General features: G+C 37.2%; 1 protein-coding gene across 6 annotated transcripts in view; it reads right to left on the bottom strand.

Moving 5' to 3' along the window:
• Positions 1-23,163, bottom strand: part of DCLK2 (doublecortin like kinase 2) — a 203,666-nt gene that overhangs the window by 174,846 nt on the left and 5,657 nt on the right. For all 6 annotated transcript variants that reach the window (XR_011969725.1, XR_011969726.1, XM_072621226.1 and 3 more), the window contains exon 2: positions 700-1,034. Coding sequence is in view for 4 of the 6 variants with exons in the window: in XM_072621226.1 (XP_072477327.1) it covers positions 700-1,034 (335 nt within the window). In the remaining 2 variants the exon portion in view is untranslated. The remainder of the gene's footprint in view (positions 1-699; positions 1,035-23,163) is intronic.

The raw sequence follows: 23,163 nt of genomic DNA, 5'->3' as shown, positions 1-23,163 counted from the left end.
GAGGTTCCTTAAACTTACGTTGTTACTCTCACTACAATTTGCAAAGCATTTTTTTCCCCACTGTTTCTGCTCTTTTAGCAGAAATGCCTATTAAGCACTTTGGTTGTTCTGAATTTTATATAGAATCATCTTCTTCACTGACACATAGACTGCCAACAAAGAGTCTGTCAGAGGAAGTGATAATTGCCTTTGGAGTGAAGAAAACCCACAATGTCCACTCTACTCCGAGTCAAAAGTACAAGAAAAAAAGAATAGTCACCCATCTACTGCACAAATTGGGTGGAAATGAATACATTCTGAGTTTCCAACACTTTCATCATGCTTCCTCAGAAAAAGATCGTGTAACTTACTAGATGTGAGATGTACCTTGGGCAGATCATTTCAACAGACTGTGTTTATTTTTGAGACATTTAGATTAAAAAAAAAATGAAGGCAGTTTACAGATCAACTAAATTGTATATAGATACAGTTTATGAAAGAACAATACTGTCCTGTTTCCTTAGGGGAAAGCCAGGATGGACTAATTCAAGAATAATTTCTTAGGAATTAAAAAAAGGCTTTTAGAAGCTACTGAGTTAATTTCCAACTTATCTCCTGGTTTGAGATGTACACCAAAACAGAATTAGAGCTGTAAAGTTTTACTTTTCAAGTTTAACATTCTTTTATAAAATGATGCTTTTGTGTCTTAATACCACTTACCTGTTTCCCATCAAGGGTACAGAGCCTCTTGACAACACCGGAATCTAGTTTAATTGCTTCTGTGATGTCTGTTAAGACCTGCTCAAATGAATGGGCTGTCTTTTTATTGAGCAGGATCCTCACAGCCTTTCGGGGCTTCACTCCACTCCGTATCACAGTCACCAATTTGGGCTTGATGAAATCTTTGCTTTCCTTCACTTCACTCTTTGTAGAAGCCAACGGCGTCACTGGCCGAGTTGACCCAGCCTTGATGTTCACTGACCAGTTTGGATTAACATTCTTGGTGTAATCAACTTTTCGAAATGGTTCATTAGATGCACATACATAACTTTCACCTAAGGAAAAAAAACAACAGAAGCCTTATGAACATCTTCCCTCACTATGGAAGCTGTTTTTTGTCCCAAGAAATAACATTTGTGACAATTTTAACTGTTCCACTATTGAAAAACAGGTTAATTTAATACTTTTTTTTTTTAAAATAAGCTCAATTCAAGACAATATGGTAACAGAAGAATGAACTTTGGAACACAATTCAGGAAATCCGGATTCTAGCCTTGACCTTGTAATTAACTCTATAAACCTTGATCAGATCATTTCAGAAGGATGTAATAAAAGAAATTCAGCTCTACTACTTATCTTGTGACTTCCAGGAAAATCTCTTTCCCTCTTAAGACCTTAAATACCTTAAGGTACTCATCAGTAAAGCTGGTTAGACTAAAGTAGGAGTTGTGGTTTTTTTTGCAGGGGGGGGGAGGTTAAGTGACTTGCCTAGCTAGTAAGTGTTTGAGGCTGGATTTGAACTCAGGTCCTCCTGTGTCCAGGGCTGTTCTAAAGCAAGAATTCTTAACCTAGGCTCTGTGAATGTGTTTTTTTAAGAAATATTTTTATAATTGTATTTCAATACAATTAATTTCCTTTGTAATTCTATCTAATGTATTTTATGCATTTAGAGGCATTATTCTGAAACAGAATCCAGAGGCTTCAACAGACACAAGTGTCAAGAATACACAAAAATTTTTTTAAATGCTGGTCTAGATGATTCCTAAAGGTCACTTTTGACTTCTAAATCTATTATTCCAATCTACAAAAGGTTTTACTTTTTGGAAAGAAAAAAATAAATTTAGTTCATCTATTTTATGCTAATTGAGGAAACAGCTTTGACAATGTTCATGTTCTGTCCCCCCCCCAAAAAAAACCCTATTTCAATTCAAAGTAATAGAATAATGCATCTTCAAGGTTGACTAAATAAAATTCAAAGATTTATTCAACAAATTGATGATCACACAAATGAAGAATTTAAAATTTTGATAAGGCAAAGAAACAAAAATTTCGATGAGATTTCTTTTCACTAAAGAATCAGATTTGCAGAAAAAAACCAACTTTCCACATGTCCATTCAAAAATGCTTAAGGTCATTAAGTAATCAATGCAGTTATCCATTCAAAGTCCATCCCTTGATATTTTCTGCTTAATTTTCCTTTCATTCATCATTGAATCTATAATATTTTAAAATAGCTTTTACTAACAAGTAAGTGAAAACTTTAAAATTTTGAAAAAAAAATTTTAGATATGTACAAGCATAGTCATTATTTCTGTGACTATGGGCAAATCACTGAATGTCTCTGAGGCTCAGCTTAGAGTAAGGTTCTTTCAGTCTCTAAAATTCTATAATTCTATTACCTTTTAAATATATTATATTTTAAAATGGAAAACATTAATATACCAGCATCATGTCAAACAAATACTATGCTCAGTATATATTGTCATACATATGCTACTACAGATATACATTACACAGATATAAAGATATTTTTCCAGATCTGTGATTTATCATCAGGCATAATCTTGATGTGGAAACTCCTTCCACCAATGCAAATCAGCAACTCATTGGTAGATGAAAGTCTCAGTGCCTAGGACACTGAGATGCTAAGTGATTTGTCCATGGTAATATAGGAAGACCTGGAACCCAAATCTTGACTCTAAGGTGAATCCTCAGTATACTATATCATGTTGCCTCAAATCTAAGTAACCTCGTGGGGGTGGGGGTAGGACATGGTGTTATCTCCACCAAAGCAGATCACAAGCTATGTATAAGTTAGTAGATAATTATATAAGTCTCAGAGAGTTTAAGTGATTTGCCCATAGTCAGAGGTAGGACTAGAACTCAGGCCTGATTACTATTCCAGCACTCAATCCTCTGCCAAGCTGCCACTATTATTTTTGGGGGGTCTAGATGGGTGAGAAAATTAGCATAGGAAACTCCTAATGAGGAAATTCCCTCTACTGATACAATTTAGAGATTTAAAGAGTTTCTTGGGGCACCCATGAAGTTAAGAGACTAGTCCAAGGTCACACAGATAATATATGCCCACTGTAGGTGAGATTTGACACCAAATCCTCCTAACTCCAAGACCAGCTCTCTATTCACTAGGTCATATTGATTCTAATATATGCACAAGAAATTAAAATAGAAACAAAAAGGTGTTCATCTGGAAGACACAAAACATTTTTTACTTTTATAAAAACTAAACATGTAGCATCAACTCATCCTTGCAATATCTCTGTAGCTGTTATAAAACATTCAAAAAAGGGAAAACCAATCATGAGAAAACTTGCCAAGGGTACATAACAGGTATTCAGATAATGTAAGCTTCCTGAGAGCAAGGACTGCTTTGTTTTGGCTTTTGTAGCCCTAGCTACTTTCTCCAGTAACTGGCATACAGTAGGTGCTTAAGCAATACTTACTGAATGATTCATTGGCTCAGGAGCAAAACCAAGATGACAAAAATCACTGCAAAAAAAGGAGTTAAGCCTTCCAATTTCAAGTCTTTCTATGACTAGAGTTTATAGTTAAAGTCACCATCCAAAAAAAATGTAGGACAGTGGTCTGCTTACAAAGAATCTTACAAAGAAGCCAAGTCTGAACTCTGGAACAAATACAGATAATTTTATTCAATGTCGGTAAAAAGTTGCAATGCAGTTTTATTTATGTTTGGAGCAGAGAATTTCTTAGCTCTGATATATTACTCTGGTTCACCTCTAGAAGAGAATTAATTTGATTTTAATCCAATAAAAATGTGACCATATTTTGAACAGCCATGCAAGAACTAAGCTAATTTATAATCTTCCTTTGATTTTAAGCAAAAAGTAAACTGTACAATAGGAAATAGTAAAAACAAAAGTTCTTACCTGGGGACAAATAATGTTAAATATTATTTCCAAATAACATGAAATACTAAATATTTAAAATTTTAATATTAAATATTCAAAACACATTTTTGTCCCCAAATACTTCCAAATCAATGAAATGGTAGAGAAAGGAAGAGATACTATGACCAAAAGATAACAGAGAAGAAGATGACAGCTGGGATAGGCTTTTATTCAGCAGAAAGGAGGGGGAACTGAACAGGCAAAGATGGCAAAGGAAAACAATGGATGTTGTAAATTAATGTATTCCTGCACAGATGATTTCCAGTGACCTAAGCAATATGCCAAACATAAGAGCTAAGACCAACTTCCCAAATTTTTCTGCATTTCTTTCAACACTCATTTTCCCTAATTGGATTCTGAGAAATTATAGTTAAAAAAATTTTCTGAAATAAAAGCTTTGCTCCTCATGTATTGCCTAAGTTCTTCAAATGCAGCCCAGAGTTTAAAATAATTCATTCAAAACGCACATAAGTAAATCTTTTCCCTGTCCCCACCACTCTGATGACTAAAAGAAAAACAGGAAACAAAGTCTTACTCTCCACATACCCCGTAGGGTTTCACCAATTTTTGGCCAGTCTTGACAAGCTTTAGTCAATAACTAAGGCATTTCGGAGTTCATTTAGGACCATCCTGGGCCTTTCCCCAAACTTTTTCTACAACCCAGCAAAATCTTGGTGTCATCAAGTTTGTCTGCAAAAAAAAGACAACTTTGCAACCAAATGGTACCCAAGTCCAAATCTCAACTTTATCCATATAACTTCACTTTGCAGCCTTGACAGCTGGTTAACATTCTACTTCGAGAAGTTCTGAATTTAATCTAAAAGCAAAATTCCTTTAAACGCACAAAGGAATTTTTCTAGTCTGAAAAGCCACATTAGTTTTTAACCACACCCACTAACTTCTCTCCTATTATCCATCAGTAGCCTCTTATAGTAAAAATGTCCAAGAATTACCCAGTAACACAAAAGATGAAGGAGAGTCTTTATTAAATCCATTTTTAAAATTGCATCACTGACTTCTTTTCTTTAAGTTAACAGCCAAAGGTGACTGGCCTATATTCAAATGGTATAGTTGTAAGAATACTGGAACTGGAGTCAAAAGACCTGAAATCAAATCCCACCCCTGCTACTTACTGCTTGTGTGATCTAGGGCAGCTCACTAAATCTTCTGGGACTCAGTTTCCTCATTTGTAAAATGAGGAGCTTGAAATTAGATGACTCCATTAGTCTCTAATGGATCTATATCTATATATGACTTGAATTATCTACAAATACTGTGTTCTGACTTCAAATTTAACAAGTTGAGAGGATATGAAAACTCTCCAAAGTCTTCTAATAATCAGCAGGGACAATTCTTTTAGGCACTAAATACTCAGCCTGACTACACAGTATCCTTTTCTGGAAAAATTATAAATATGGCCCTTTTTTTATTATCCCACTCTCTAAAGGTGCATTTAGCCTGACACATAAAGACTGAAAAACATAATGATTGATGAGGAAGAATATTGGAGTTTCCATACCTGAAGGGTAATATTAGGATCAAGGCACCTGGGGACATAGTGGATAGAGCACCAGACCTGAAATCAGAAAGACTCATCTTCATGAGTTCAAATCTGGCCCCAGACACCTACTAGCTGTGTGACCCTGGGTGAGTCACTTAACCCTGTTTGCCTCAGTTTTCTCATCTGTCAATTGAGTTGGAGTAGGAAATGGCAATCCATTCCTGTATCTTTGCCAGGAAAGCCCCAAAAGGGGTCATAAAGAGTTGGACATGACTGAAAACAACTGAACTGGATGAGCCTTATGGTCCAAAGGTCAAATCCTGGCTCTGTCATTTACTGGTTGTATGATCTTAGGCAATTCCCGATGGGTTAGACTCCATGACCTCCCAGATGCCCAACAGCACTAAATCTATAATCTATTATTCTTGCGATGAGAAAGAAAACTTGTTAATAAAGAACCCATTAGGGAGGAATATTAAATATCAAAGGATATTTTCTCCTCTTTTGGTCAGCCAAATTATTCAGCCAAGAAACTCAAGACTGCAGAAAAATCTTGGCAAACCCTGTCTCACACAGGCTGCTGCTGCCCACGTCTGAAACTGCTTTCTCCAAAGTATAGCCCAAGCACCATTTCCTTGTCCCCCAGTTACTAGCTCTCTCTCTCTTAAAATTATTTTTGCATTATTTTATATATTTTGTTCTTTTTGTATATTTTGTATGTTCCCTTTTCTCATCCATTAAATAATGAGGTTGGACTACTAGCCTCTAAGGTCCATTTCAGCTCTAAATCTCTGATTGTATTCTCTCAAATACTTTGTAATCCCTTATCTGTGTGCATATTATATACCCCACAACACATTGAAATGCCTTGTCACAGACTGTTGTGTGTTTTTGTCTGTGCTTGTATCTTTGTGCCAGGAGGTAGGGCATTAATGTCTGCAAACTGAACCAAAAGACCTTCGGTTACTTCAGAACTGGGATGGTATTTCTAACACTAACCTGAATTAGAAGTTCAGGATAAAATGACATCCTACAGAAATAAGGAATACTTATTTTAAGTGAGATAATTTGGGCAGTAACTATATTCAAAGTAGGTGGGAGATGCTTGTTTACAACAAAGTCTGACATGATTCAGGAACACTTGGGGTTTCATTTGAGCATTATCTTACCAACTGTTTCTTGTAACACTTTAAAAAGCAAAAGTCATATGTTTCCTGGCTGAGTGAGAGTGAACACAGGAAAATGGGAAACTGCAGGGAACAGGGAAGAGCAGGGTGACGTATGGAAAAAAGAACATTTCTTTTCCCTTTCTACCTCTTGTTCCAAAAAAGAGTAATCAGATCACAAAACTGCTGCTTCTGGAAAGGGTATGATAATTTACTTCCTGTGGCTCCACTCCTCATTCTTGTGAACTCTGCAGATAAAAACTCCCTTCCCCGTCATTACTCTTCCTAAGTGGTGTCTTCTCCTTACATTAGCAATGTAATTTCCTAATGGGCAGGGACTGTCTCAATTTTTGAATTTGTACCCAAAGGGTTAAATACAGTTCTTGGCATGTAGTAGGCACCTAATCAATGCTTTTTCATTCATTCCTTGGGAGAAGTTACTGTTTCTGAAACTAGGTGGTATTATATTGAAATTCTGCCATTTACTGAGAAACTTAGAATCCCTCACACTTTTCTAACACCTAGACCCAAGATCTGCTTCTTGAGTAATGTAAACCAAAGGAGATAAACACCTTGGGGACCCACTCTCTAAAAAAAGCCTGAAATCTCAGTTTGGATTCTTGTATCAAGTACAACATAACTGTGAAAGTTGTCCTATGTGTGGTTTAACAGAATACGTGTCTCCATCTAAGGCATGTCTAAATTAGCTTCCACACCCAGCTGCTTAAGAAAAATACAGGGTGGGAAAGCAAAAGACTGATTTATTATTCTGTTAGAGCAAACAACTTAATTGTGTCTTGCAACCAAACAGTAGGGCAGCCAAAATTTAAACTCATACAAAGCAATATGGGACAGTGGAAAGAGTATTGCACAAGTGGAAAGTTTGAGACCAGGTTCTCATTAGCCGCTACCACTGAGTACTTATAGGAACTTGGGAAGGTAGCTAACCTTCTTTAAAGCCTTACTTATCTCATCGATAAAATGGAAATGGTTCCTCCTCCTTGACCTAAATGACTAGATCAATGTATCCCAAATTCTCTCTCTTCCTTTAAAATAAATAATTCTATATAGAGTCTGCATGGCATCATGGACAAAACTCCAGTTTTGGAGTCAGAAAGTTCTGAATCCAAATCTTTCATCTGACCCTCTCAAGTCACTTAATCTCTTTGGGTCTCAGAGTTGCTCTAAGGATCAAATGTAAAACATTTTGTTACCCTTACAGAACTATATAAATGTAAATGATAACAATCATGATGTCTCACAATGCAAAGGATTATAGAAAATAATAAGGCTGGTGCAGTAGAGATTAATTTTACCTCTGTGGTCAGACACTAAAAAACAGAATATATTCGCCAAATACATTAAGTTAACGTACCCGTGAAACTCCATTTTGCTATGAAAAATTTGCCAATATACGGTTGCTGATAAAAAATTTTTCAGCCAGTATAAACTGTGTATGTATACACATAGCCACACCCACACTAGCTTATTAAGTGCCAGACACTATGCTAAATGCCAAGGGTGCAAAGAAAACAAAACAACAATGAAAAATAAAATATTTCCTGACTTCAAGGAGCTTACATTCTACTAGGAGAAATAACATGTATATAAATATCTATATATCTATATATCTCGTATATATATATATACACAAGATACAGAGTTTAGGGGAAAGAACTCAAAGTTGTAGGATCCGGGAAAAGCCTCTTGAGGAAGGGCATGAACAGAGTCTTGAAGGAAGGTGTTCTAAGAAGCAGACATGAGAAGGGAGAACATTTCAGGCATGGAGTACAGACAATGTAAAGGCAAAGAGATGACTCTTCATCTCAGGAAAAGAAAGGAGGACAATATGGCTACACTGTAGAGTGTATGGAGGGAATTAAATACTAGGTAACATACAATACATACACATATATGAACACATACACATATATACAATGACATGTGCTGAGGGAATGTCATTTGGTGAGATTAATGATAGAAAAACAGAATACATGAGAGACCCCAGATGTCACCTAGAGTTAACAGAAGGCCAGTCAGAATGGTAAATGCTCCATTTTATATGAGCATTTGTTGAAGAAATTTGGTGTGCTCAGCATGGAGAGGAAAAGAGGAGAGGATAGAGTTGGAAAACATCTTCCTGGGCTAGTGGAAAAAACTAGGAGCAATTGGAAAGAGCTGCAGAGAGGCAAACTTAGGTTTTACAGAAGGAAAAACTTCCTAACAATTACAGCTCTCCAGAAGTGGAATGGGCAGCCTCCAGAGGTAGCAATTCCTCCTCACTCTTGATCTTTAAGCAAAGGCTAAGTGACCCATTCATTAGACATGTCCCAAAGGAAATTTTTGCTCAGGTATACCCTTGGACTAGATGGCCTCTTTCTAACTCCAATATTTTGTGATCTAATCAGTTTCCTAGAAAAGTTATGCCCAAATATTTCTAGAGGTATGTTTGTGCCTTCTACCATTTTCACAGATCTTTAAAGAAGGCTGATTCACCACATAATCCACTGAAACCTGTTATTGTGACAAATGGCTTTTATAATAATGAATTGGGACAGAGAGAATATCAAATGCTGACCATGAGTGTGACTTGCTTTTCTGAGATACATGAATGGGTAGTCAGATTTCTTCCATTTTCTAGGTTAATTTCTTTTACACTTTTCCTTCACTCTTTTAAAGAAGAGAAAAGAGGGAGATAGATGAACAGAGAGGGAGAAGGAGGAAGGGGAAAGAGGATAGAGTAGAATTGATGCCAATTTCCCAACAATTGTGGTGGGACCAGAGAGAACCAGTGAAATGACATCTGGGTCCAGACTGTGTTTACAGTTTTACCACTGCAGCAACCACTGTGGTAACTTGTCTTAACCTCAAAACCTCTTACTTTGAAAACTTGGTGCAGAAGGAAGCTTATTTATGTTCTCCTTCAGTTTTAGTGTATTTGTGTCAGTATCCTCCTGATATAATTGAACAAGTACTGTAATTCAGCAAAATTTGTTTCTCTAGTTGAATTCACCCATCAATCTCACCTTGCAAACAAGATGAGGCCATCATATTGAATGCAACATAATCTGCTGTATTAAAAATCACAGAACCCTTTCCCTGTCCTAGGCAGAATGCCACATAGCTAAGAGGACAAAATTCAGTAGCAGTCAGGGTGACAACTGATCCTGTTTCCCAATGAAGAAGGAGTAAGAATTTAATTGTGCTCTATCTTCAGAATATTTTCCTAATAATACAAACTATTTTCAAGCAGAATTATAAATAATTCTTAAATTCTCTCAGGAAAAAATAAAATGGAAAGTAATACCAAGGAGAGAAAAGTAGCTTAGACAGCACTGACAAGATGCACACACAAAAAAACAAATTCCAAGCCAATGATGTCAAGAGGGAAAGAAGAACAGGATGAGAAGTTTTTAAAATGCACAAGGAAATGAAAGCACAAGAACTTTGGCAGGCTATCCATCCAGTATTATAAGTAAAAAAGCACGGTATCACAGATCAGTGAAACTGAGACAGTAAAAATTCCATTGGATCTGTCCTTCAAGGAAAAAAAAAAGATTCCCTTTCTCCTCTCCCCTCCTCTCTTCCCCAAAAAACAACTCTTAAGTAGAAAAGCCTGGGAAAATTTGCCTCAAAAGTAAGTTCTCTTTGCTTCTGTTTCCACAGCTCACTGTACTCAAATTACCAACAAAGGGACAAAACATGGTGGGCATGAGAAGATTGCAACACATTATATACAAAGAATTATCAAAATAAAAGATGTCATTAAAGAAATGTATGAATGAAAAAGAAGTGACTAATCAGATGTCAAGAGAAAGGGATAATCAATGAACAGCCTGTGTGTTCCCCAGTATCCTCTTGATGTCAAAAAGAACTTGGAGAGCATCCCCAGCAAATTGGGTGGACCTCCTGGGAAAAATTTATGGGAAGACATAGAAGTGAGTGTTACAGAATGAACAGACATGAATAGGTTACAAGTTGCATTCTAAGAGAGGGTATTCACATCAGTGACATCATAGAACCATTGGGGCATTTTGAGTATGAGTTAAAGTAAGTTTGAAAGAAAGGTTGTATTTTCTGCTGAGATTAAATATCGGAGAACTCTATTTTCCTCTCTGAATAGACTGGCCCCTACTTAGCTGTCTCTAGGTTTCCATGTAACTGGAAGAAAATCTCCTTGTCTCCAACTGAATGGCTAAGTAATCTTGAAAACAGGCAAGTTGATCAAGTGATGGGTCTGGGTAGAAGTAAATTTTTAAAAATTATTAAAGTAATTCAATGTAACAAACATTGATTAAACACCCAATGATATAAATGTGAAAAACAGTCCTTGACCTCAAGGAATATATGAATATATTCTAACATGGAGGAAAAGCAGACATGCACCAAATAATCACAATGCAAGGATATGGGCTGTTTTCATTTTGACTTTTGTAACCCCATGCTTAGCATGGTTTCTGGCACATCGTAACTGCTTAATAAATACTTGTTGAAGTGAGTGGCAGGGAGGGACAAGAGAGCCAGACAAAGTGTTATGAGAAGCTTGTAGATGGAGTTGAACTCTTTGCACAAAATCATGTATGTGTATAGATTATAGATATTAATGGTGCTTTAGGAATATGAATTTATCGTCACAGATACAGTTTATCTGGAGACTGTCTCACCAAAAGCAGCATCATCCAGTGGTGAAGTCTCAAGGTGCTGCCTGAGGCAGATAGAAAGGTTAAATGATTTGCCCAGAGTCCCATAGCAGGTAAGTGAATGAGGCAGGATTTGAATTCAAGTTTTCTGATTCCACTTTAAGTGCTTTATCCACTATAGCACATCACCCCTATCGTTTAGGAATACCACTAAATATACCGATGTTGTCTTTATATCAGGCCCAAATGAATGGCACCCCCAAAAAGTAACAGCCTGATCTGCAACAATGAGGAGGTTCAATGAAGGCAGACAAATGATCCAACTCACACTAAGAAAAAGCTGGAAGGAGTTCCCCAGTACCTTAAGGCAGTTTGCTTTTTGATTTCATTTATCAAATACTCTTCACCAGAACTGGTAGAAAGGGCTCGTGATTTGGAATCAAAAAGCCTAGGTTCAAATCCCAGTTCTGCAATTTGTGTGACTTCAACCAAGTCATTTTTTCTCTCTAGGCCTCAGTTTACTCATCTGTAAAAAAAAATATTTGGGAATGGACTCAATGACCTGAGATCACGCTCTTTTTAGCTCTAAGTCTATGACCCTGTGATCCTCTCTGGCAAATACCACATCTTAAGTACTTACACTTTCTAATCTCTAACTGAAGTAATGTTGGACTTAAAAGTCAAATGTCTTTTATTCTCTATGTGACCATGCTCAAGTCACAGCCTCTAAAGAAGACCTAGGAAGCTCAGATCTAGAAACGCCTTCAAACGTCAGCTAGTCCAACCTGTACCTGAGTAAGAATATACCCAAGAGCTCACCTGAGCCTTGCTTTGTAGACCTCCAGTAAGTGGGGAAGGGCAGAAATCCCTGATATTGATAGCAGATAGGGATAATATGTAAAATGGGGGTGTAAAAACTACTTGGACTCAAGAAAAAAGCAGATAAGATATGGAAGTTATTGTCTGCCCTTCTTCCCCAAAGAATCTTCAGAATGTCCTACAAGGGATCATGCATTTGTTTCCTTCACCCTTCTAAAGATCTTGAAGGCTTAGCCCTTAAAGTTCTAACCAGCCTTTGACACATTACTTTTCTTTCCTATTTAATTTCCTTTAAGTAAATTCACTATATAGTTCTTCAGTGAAAACTGCTCCTCTTCCCTGATAATTAGGCTGCCATGGTCCACTTTTCTGAACCTGTCCTTTTTAGCAAGGGTCCCAAGCTAAGTAAAGTATTTTTTCCTGTTCTGAACCTGGCTGGACTTCTTACCAAACTCTTGTTTCCAGTAAGCCTATTGTCATAACTGGGATAGTACACTCCTTCTGAGACCAAAGACTATTACACACTTACAATATTAACATTCAGATGACTACCCAACCAATGAAGCACAGGGTCATGACAACTGGATTAGCTGATTTTTCCTTAAAAAAAATTACCAGAAGATGTCCTTAAGTAGCAAACTCTTCTAATTTGTCTAAGTAAGACAATATTCAACACATAAACTTCAATATATATGTAATTTTTCCAGAATCAAATATATTGCACTGAGGGGCATCATGCTGCCACAGTGAATTTTGAATCATTGGACCTGGGTTCATATCTCAGTCTTGGCATTTATTACCTGTATGACTCTGAACAAGCTACTTTAGTTCTTTGGGTTCCAGTTTCCTCATCTAAATTATCTCTAAAGTTCTTTCCAAATCTAAATCTATAATTCTAAAATCCTTTCCTGATACCTCATGGTTCTTTGGTTGATTTATTAGTATGGAGGTAACCTTTGGTTTTTGAAGGTTATATAAGTGAAAGAAAAGCTGGCAGGAGCTACACCAGACCAACTGTAGTGGATAGAACATTGGGCTTGGATCTGGAAGACTCATCTTCATGAGTTGAAATCTGGCCCCAGACACTTACTAGCTGTGTGACCCTTAGCAAGTCACTTAACCCTGTTTGCCTCAGTTCCTCATCTGTAAAGTGGGCTGGAGAAGGAAATGGCTTTGTCAAGAAAACCCCAAAAGGGATCACAAATTGCTGGACATGACTGAAATAACTCAATAACAGATTGCATCTGTCCTCTAAAAACTGGGCTAGCTAAATTTGGAGAGATACATCACCTATTTGGCTGCAGGGCAAGTAACATTTTGGCAATAGCAATATTCCAAGATCATGTACTAAGTCAAAGAGAAGTAGCAATCTGCATTATCAACAAGCATTTACTAAGAGCTTAACAGATGCCAGGCACTATGCTAAGCACTGAGGATAGCAAAAAAAAAAAAAAAAAAAAAAAAGGCAAAACAGTCCACTCTTCTTACAGAACTTACAGTCTGATTGGGGAGACAACAGGCAAACGACTATGTACAAACCAGATACAGATGGGGTAACTTGCATTTAGAGTGTTGCAGAAGGTGAGATTTTAGTCAACACCTGAAGGAAGCCAAGGAAGACAAAGGATTCAGAAGAAGAGAAAGTGTCAGTAAAAATGCACAGAGGAGCTAGATGGGATCGTCTTGTGTGAGGAAGGTCAGTGTCTCCGGATCAGAGAGTATATGGAGGGAAATAAATTCCAAGAAGACTGGAGGGATTATTCACAGTAACAAATCACAGGTCATTGTTTTAAAAAGTGTGACCCTCACAAAACTCTTATAAGAGTTACAATCACTGTCTTCTATTTAAAGTCAGAGAAACGGAGGTACGTCGATGTTTAGTACATTCCCTAAGCCTTAACAGAAAAAAAAGCTTCTTCTATTAATGGGCTGCGCTGTTCTAAATTTTTCTGTTAGAAATACATATATATGTATATATATATATATATATATATATAGAGAGAGAGAGAGAGAGAGAGAGAGAGAGAGAGAGAGAGAAGAGAAGTAAGTATAGCATGAAGAAGAAAAACAAACATCCCATTTAATGGTGCTTTCAGAATTTGAATTTAATATATAAATTAGCATGTTTTAACTGATCAGACATGCCATTGACACAAGAAACTTTCCGTTGTTCTTTATGCATGGTCAGGAATACCATTCTAAGTCATACAAAAATAACCACCTCTTTCAATGCAGTTCTATAACTGATGGGTTTAATGGTCTCATATTGTAGCTTCAGAGAATCCCCATAATCTCAATCAGAAACATATAAAAAAAATTAACATTTAGATTGGATTTGGGCATTTCAATCTACCCCCAGAAACATCTTGGTTTCTTTAATACTAAATACAAAGCAATGTTATCAGGATGATTCTAACTTTATCATTCCAAGGTAAAGTAATGATACTACTGGCCAACTAGGATTCTGAGACATGCTCCAGCATTAGAAGTGATAAAATACTTGTCTTGATCAGACAACATCTGAAATGTCAAGTTCAACTGGATACCACATATTATGGATATATGGATACCACTGACTTACTGGAGCCCATCCAGGAGGGCAACTAGTATAGAAGAAAAGAGGAAGCTAGGAACATCTCACCTGAAAAAGACTTAGGAGGGACTCAAGAGCTGACTTCATGTATTTGAAGGATAGTCATGCAGAAGAATGTTTAACTATTTCTACTTGTCTCCATAAAGTAGAAAGGAGAATGATGGGGAGAAAATTCAGAAAATTTTTTAAATTAAAATTTCAACTTTATTTGGCCAATGTGTTCAGTTTCAACATTATGGTAGAAATGTTTAAAGTGTTAACAAGTCTGATTAAGCTCAAACATCCTTGGCTCATACCCACACAACTGCCCTCCCCAATTCCCAACAATCATAAGTGTCCTAGTTTACTGCATCAAGTAGGCTTTGGAACCCACTTTGTACACTTAGAAAAGAATCCAACATTCACAAAGCAATGCACCAGAAAGTTGTGGAACAAAACCCTATGTCATAACAAGGAAGAAGGTGGTACTACTTCTGGATCTAGTCTAAAGAGGGGAGCCAGAAACTATCTTCTTCTTCACCAATGATTGTTGTCACAAGAAAACAGATGATGCCATACTCCTATCCAGCTCCAGAGCATTAAAAAAAAAGTGTCTTTAAAGCAAAATACAAGGACATTCAGCCATGGTAACACTGGTGTGAAGGGGAGAGGCCTTGATTTAACTTAGTGGTTGCCCCTTCCCAGACTGAGGAATGGTGGATTCAAAGGAGGACTAGCTAAAAAGTGAACTGCACTGTTGTTTGATACCCTGACATGTTGAATTATTAAATGTGTTTAAAAACCCTACAGGCACAATTAAAAAAAATTTTTTTTAATTTAAAAATTCTAGGAACTTTCCTAGATTATGAGTGTGGTATACACTAAAATGGTTTAATAATGACAACAGCACTCCTACTTTTAACTTTATGACACGCAGCAAACTAAAAAACCTGTGACAAAAAGAAGTACAAAAAACATATATCACATCCCTTCCCCTGAAAGAATAGGAGGCTCACCAAATGATCTGAAATATTAAAGATAACTCACTTTTCAAAAATTGAAAAGGAAAAAGGAAAAGAAAAAAAAATTACTAATGATCAGGAGCTATCTGGAATCAAACAAGTCTTTGAATAATACCTTGGGTGTTAGAAAACAGCCCTTGCATGGGCGTCTTCAAACACAGCCTGGCTGAACACTTGTCAGGTTTATGAAAATTATTGTTCAATTAAAATATAAACTATGAAATATGGCATTTAAAGCCTTTCAGAATATTTAGAACTTACCTTTTCAGACTTATTTCACATTATTACTCTTGGAATACCCTATGCAAATTGGCTTGTTTGCTGTTTCCTGAACTCAGTCTCCCATATTCTTGGAATGTCCCCCACGCCTGAAATGCACTTCCACCTCAGCCCCCTCATCTTAGAAATGTTTAACTTCCTTCCTGGCTCAATGAATGTGGTCCACTCCCCTACAGGAAACCTTTCATTTGTCCTTGTACTCTACATGCCTAATGTAGATACAAACTTTTTTTGAATTGATTTGAATTCAGGGACATGTTAGAGTTAGATCTCTTCCAGCTCTGAGAACTGATAGTTACAATCATTTCACTTGACTTCCAAATCAAGTAAACATCCCATTAATGTGAATTCTTGGTATTAAGGCTCTAACACACACACACACACACACACACACACACACACACACACACACACACACACACACACACACACACACACACACACTCCTATGGACTGAAAGTATGGGGGAAGTTCCAAAGTTCTTTTGTATCTTATAGTTACAGGGAGTTGCCTGGGGACTGAAGGGTTAAGTGACTTGATCCACAGTTATGCAATTAGTTTGTGTTAGAGGTAGGGTTTGAGCCTAAGTGTTCCCGATTCCAAATATTCATGATACTATGCAGTTTCTTGCTCAGCACTTAACCAGGGCCCATTTCAGGAATATCTGGCCCCAAATAGGGGTAACAAACCATTGCCATGAAATAGATAATTGAGTCATGCATGAGTAAAAGCTGGGTTTAACTGGCACCCAGTTACCAAATGAGATAAAGCTCAAAAACTTCAAGAATGAAATTTTTACAGAACTTTATTTCTCTTAAGTTCCTGCACTGACTTTGAAATTGTGTAGGATGAGCTTAATTCTTTCTGAGCTTAGGGAGATAACTTCACTAAACTGCACTTTGCTATCTTTCTATAGCATAGAAGTGGCCTTGTATTTTCTCTTGCTGGTGAAGCAAAAGCTCTGACAGGTTCTATCAAACCAGGAAGGCTTCAAGTACAAGCCCAGAGGTGGACTCTTTAATCTCAATGTTTGGAACAGGGACAGAGATTAGACCTGTGATTTCAGTGGTATTAGACTCTTGCTGGATTAGAAAACTCTCTCTGCCAATAAGCAATTTACAGCCTTAGAGAGCTGCCTTGAGCACTGGGACATTAAATGATTTTACCAGGGCCACACAGCTAACACGTTTCAAAAGGAGGACTCGAATTCAGGCGTCCCAATTCCAAGGCCAGCTCTTTATTATTTCACTATTGTGTCTCTTAGACACCTACTTGGTATTGACATACTATTTGACCTTGTAATGTTAATGGGATATAAGAGCTTCCCCACCCATTAGTAGGCCTCACATGGAGCCCATTAAGGGAAGCTTGCTTGTAGGAAGGTTTTCATACCTTTTGCCAATTTCTAATTAGGCATGGAGTCATGAGGATTGTGATGCCTTCTGGCTCTGAGAAGAGTGTGTGTGTGTGTGTGTGTGTGTGTGTGTATACATATATATACATACACACATATACATATACACATATATACACACATACATATACATATATATACATACATACTCTGAGGTGAGGTTTTGCTCTGGGTGTTCATTTATGAGAAAGACCTTGTGATTCCCTGGTTGAGTCTTATGTTCAGACTCCTAACTGCTCAGATGCAAAGGCTCTTTCAGTCTAGGGATATATGTAACATATATAGCAAAATTACTTTGATTCAGGCAGTAGAGCCCTGTCTGTTAGTCTTTATCTCTCTGCTTATACTTTCTCTGAAGTTCAGGGTACTGACTTTTCCCCTGAACTAGTGAATGTAATTTAAAAAGATGGTTGACCCCTTAAACAGCGATCTTTCCTAGTAAAGCAGATCTATGAATCTGTGCTAGCAGCCATCCTGGGTATGCCAGTGTGATTGCCTTTATAGACCTCTAGGACAAAATACAAACTTCTCAGCCTGGCATTTATCACCCTCCACAATCTGATTCCAACCTGCCTTTCCAGACTTACTTCATATTACTCATCTTCATGCACTCTCCATTCCATACAAATTGGACTACCTGACTCATCTCAAACTTGACTTTCCATCTCCTATCTCCATTCCTGAAATGTCCTTCATTTTCACCTCCACTTTGAACCATCCTTAGCTTCACTGACGGCTCAGTACAGGTGCCACATCCATAGACAAAGCCTCAATCTCGATTGCTAGTGTTCTTTCCCACTTCAAATCGTCTTCTGTTTTTTTTTTTTTTATCTGTGTCATTATATAGACCAGGGCTTCTTAAACTTTTTCCACTCATGACCCCTTCAGCACTTCTTGACCCACAGTGTATGAAGTGCTGATTATAGCCCACCCCCAGCCTATAAGATAATGGGGAAGAGACCCACTCATTTCTTGGAAATAAAAATGTTAATCTTCCCAACATCCAGCAGAGTACCTTAGTACATCTAATAAGTACTTTCTAGATATCTGTCGAATTGAACTTGTGTTACCCAAAAATCAGTTTAGAAAGGCTCTTGTAGTGGGTCTGGCCATAGAGTGATGTAGTCTTGACCATGGCATCCATAATAGAGGGGTTATGATTTGTTTCATTGATAGGATTATATTCACAATAGAAATCATTAATCCCTGAAGTATCTAAGCTTTTAGGAGATAGGCACAAGGACCAACTCTTAAACATTCATATTCAGAAAAACCTGGCAAAGCTTGAATGAACTGATTTAGAATGAAGTAAACAGAATGAGGACAACAAATTTATACAAGGAATTACAATAATGGCAAGGAATACAACTAGGAAGATTTAAGAATTCTAATTATTGCAGTGACCAATCATGACTTCTGAAGTCTGGTGACAAAGTTTTTGTCAGAGAGGCGATATACTGGAGACATGGAATAAGACACACATTTTGAGGAACCACCAATGTGTACATGTTTTGCTTGAGTTTAGTTATTTGTTATGAGAAAAGGATCTTATTTGGGGGAAAGGAGGTCCTCGATGAGGAAGTTGGTGGGTAGCAATAATGATGGAAATAAAGGAAAGAAAAGAGCATCACTGAAACATTTAAAAAGACGAGGGCAGAGGGAAATTCAGAAGGAGGCACAGACAAGCAGGGAAGTTTTGTTATAATCATGGTATATTTGATATATTCTTTAAAATACAATAAACTACAAAATTAGAAGCTCATGGTTTAATATAAGAATAAAACATAGTCAAACTTTTACATTCCATAAAATCCAGTCAATTCTCAATTAACTATGATATTTACACTAATGGGGGGGGACGACAAAAGGTACAGATAACATCAGATATAATATTTAAGCTTCATGAGTTTTTAGAATGAAGAAGATAATTATTAAGTTAGCGCTGTTGACGGTACAGGGTTAGAACCTGTGATTTCATCATATAAAGAGTAACAGAGGAAGAGATTAAATCTGAATCTACTTCATCCTCTACTACTATGCTGCCTTAAGACAGTGGTAGAAAGAACACTCTACTGGGACAAGAGACGAGTTCAAGTTTGGGTTCTGCTATTGAAGTCTGTCACAAATTAACAAGTCATTTCACCTTTTCTCAACTTTTACATGAGGGAATTATCAGAGGAGAAAATTTGAGAGAATGTACCTTCCTTCATTGCAGAGATGAGGGACTATAAATGTGAAATACTGCAAATACTATTGGATATAGATTTGTTTTGCTATACTCCTTTCCCCCTCCTCTTCGTTTATTATAAGGAATGCCTCCCTGAGTGGTGTGAAGAGGAATATGTTCAGAAACGAATGTGACATAAAAACAAAACGTATAAGTAAAATAAAGTAAAACAACGTAAAATGAAGGTACCTAATCATACCTGCAAATAATTTATAGTTTGACCTTATTTTTCTTAAAGTCAGCATCTAGTTGGTCCTCGATTTGCCACAATCACTCAATCAAGTATGCAACAAACTACTCCTATGTACCAGTCATCTAGGGGTAGGGCATCCCAGAGAAATCCTAAATTGGTCTGGTCTAATGGACTGAAGACTGAACCTGGCTTCCAATCTCATCTCTGATGACTAGCTAAAAGGTTTGGATAAGGTATATAACGTCTCTGGGCCTCAGGCATTTCTCTAGGAGTCTTATCTGTTCAATTCAAAAGGAGCTCCAATTTGTGAAACCACAGCTCTTTAATAGGATTACAAAAATATGTAGTAAGGCTCTCTCAGACAATAGAGATCTGTCCTACAAACCCAGCTTAAAGAACAAATACCCCAAGAGTTCAACCTTAATAGAATCACAATACTTGACAGAAGAAAGGAACCTTGAGAAATTGTCTAGTTCAACTCTCTTCCCTTCTGTTTCACAGATAAGGAGAATGAGGCAAGAGGAATGACTTATTCCAAGGTCACACAGCTAGCTACAACAGAGTGATTTTAGCAATTAAACCTCAGACTTCTTGAGTCCTGGGACAATGATCCTTCTGCATCTGGCTGCTTTTCTCAGGGAAAACAACATTTAGAAAATGAAAACACCATTATAGATCAATGACGAGACACAAATGATAGAAAAATTACAATGTTTAGGGAAGTCTACCTCTTCACCTAAAAAATGAGTCTTACAAAGAATATAGCACTCATAGATTCAGAGCTAGCAAGGTCCTGGACCAACCTGCTTATTTTACAAATGAGGAATCTGAAGTTAGAGGTTAAGTAACTTTCCACAAGGTCACATAGGTACCGTCAGAATTGACATTTGAACACAGGCCTCATGACCCCAGAAACAATACTTCTGCATTGGGAAGCAGTTAATAATACTAAATACTAAAGCTCACATCAAACCAGTACATATAAGTGAATTGCATTTTTGTCAAATATTCTCTCGTAACTCTCTTTGTAATTGGTCTGCTGCAGGTCTACTGGGCAACACACTGTTTATTGACTGTTTGGTGGAGACAAGACTTGAGAGGATGAGCAGGTATGGGTAGGTGGTGACCTACAAGGCTAGGAGCCCTCACATCAATGAGATGAGATGCACTGAAGAATTAAAACTTACAGAATAACCGAGGGCAAAAGCAACAAGATTACCAAGTTACAGTATTGGACATCACGACTCTCAGAAGGCTGAATTTGGTGTTAATCACCCATTGTGATGGTTCACCCTCTCCTTCATTATGAGGCACAGTTTCCACAGCACAAAAGTCTTCATCTAATTTTAGTAGCTAGAACAGACTTTAACTGAAACACATATATCAAGTCACTTAACTACTCTAGGCCTCAGTTTCCACATTTGTAAAATGGGAAGAATGGGCCTTTATGGTCTCTTTTGGCTCTAGATCTATGATGATCCAATCCTATGATCCTCCATCAATTCAAGAAGTACATTTTCCAGATAAGCAGTAATAAATGGAGAGATTGAAGAGTCATGGTGGTTTACAACATAACGTGTAAATACAGACTAACGCCAGACTTCTGATTTCCATTTCTAAAGATTCTCTTAGTTACCTGAGAGGTCAAGAAGAAAAGAGAAAAAAAGAAAAAGAAAACTGGGGCATACACATTGCCTTTCTCATTCAACCACAATGGAATTGGTGCGTTCCAGGCCATGCCACAGTCTCCAGGGTTGTCACTTTCTATTTCATCACAGAAATCCAGGCAGACATTTGAGAAAGACACTATCCACCACACTGAAAATCCCCTGGGCCAGATGAAACTAAGTAGAGGACAAATCAAACCTGAGTGAGGGAGATAAACAAAACTTGTGTCTTGCTTAAAAAAGAATTGAATCAGGTCAAACGAAGTCTCCATTTAGGCAACATTGTAGAGTTCTTTTTAGTGTTATTGTATCAAACCCAAACACTTCATAAATAGTTGGTTAAATTGTAGATGATAAATACTTTCCTAGGATATCACTACAGAAGAATAATAGATCTAAGTTTGTTATACTGGCTATGAAAATCATGCATTCAACAGATTCCTACAGAGTACTTTGTGATGCTGAGTTTTTTCTTTTCTTTTCATTCAAAACTTAAGTTTTATTGATGTCTTTTAAAAAAAATCATAGAATTTGTGTAAATAACCTCTCCCCCAGCCCAATTAAATAGGTTGGTAACAAACAAAAACATTAACAGCGAACACATTTGACACTCTGAGTAGTCCCCTACCTCTGTCGTGAAAAGGGAAGTATATTTCATTACTGATAATAAATTAACACAAAGTCTATAATATGGATAAGCCTCAAAAAATGCCATTAGGTTGTCCTAATTCTTTGGTGTGCCTGAAATTATTTTACCCTGAGTACTGCTGAAAACTAGATTTGGATACGTCTAATCTGTGTATACGTATACATACAGAGTTTTGTATATGTGTATGTGTTCACATATACACATGTATATGTCATCATGGTATTTCTTGTATTCTAGTGGGATTCAACCTATACATTTGTTCACATGTGCATGCATGCATGCCCTGTGTATGTAAGTCCAATTGACATTTGAAGTCATGTATAGAGTGCTGGATCTTGAGTTAGGAAGACCTAGGCTCACATCTGTCATTAGACATTTACTGGTTATGTGAACATAGGCAAGTTACTTCACATTTCAGTTTCCTTATCTGTAAAATGAGGCTACTACCCAGGGGGGTGATGCAGTGAATAGAGCCCCAGCCCCAGGGTTAGGAGGACCTGAGTTCAAATTTGATCTCAGCCTAGCTGTGTGACCCTGGGCAAATCACTTAACAGTTTGCTTTAGTTCTGTTAGAGGAGCTGGAAAAGGAAATGACAAACCACCCCAGTATCTTTGCCTGGAAAACCCCAAATGGGGTCAGGGAGAATTGAATACAGCTTCAAAGAATCAACAACCACCACCTACTTCACAGAGCTGTTATCAAGCACAAATAATAGAAGCAAAGCATTTGACAAACTTTAAAAGACTACACAAGTAAAGTTATCAAAACACCAATACTATACTCAATAGTTTAATTTGGAAATCTTATAGATCCCCCCCAAACACGCACACGTACACACTCTCCAACTAAATGAATTTCTGTCATTAATCTTAGATCAAGAACAAATCAACAAAATAATGCCATCTTCACTTTAGCATTTACAAAACACTCTTCCATATTATTATCTCCTCTGAGTCTCAGGAGTGCCCTGTTTCACAAGGCTCTTTACAAATGAGAAAACTAATGCCCTGAGAGGAAAAAGTAACTCCAGGTAGTAAGTAATTGGTAGAGCTTCAACTCAAAAACAGGTCTTCTGACTCCCAAGTTCAGTTCTTTTTAACTACAT

This window comes from Notamacropus eugenii, chromosome 6, assembly GCF_028372415.1.
Source record: "Notamacropus eugenii isolate mMacEug1 chromosome 6, mMacEug1.pri_v2, whole genome shotgun sequence".
In the NCBI taxonomy this organism is placed as follows: Eukaryota; Metazoa; Chordata; class Mammalia; order Diprotodontia; family Macropodidae; genus Notamacropus; species Notamacropus eugenii.
This window is presented reverse-complemented; position numbering and strand designations above follow the sequence as displayed.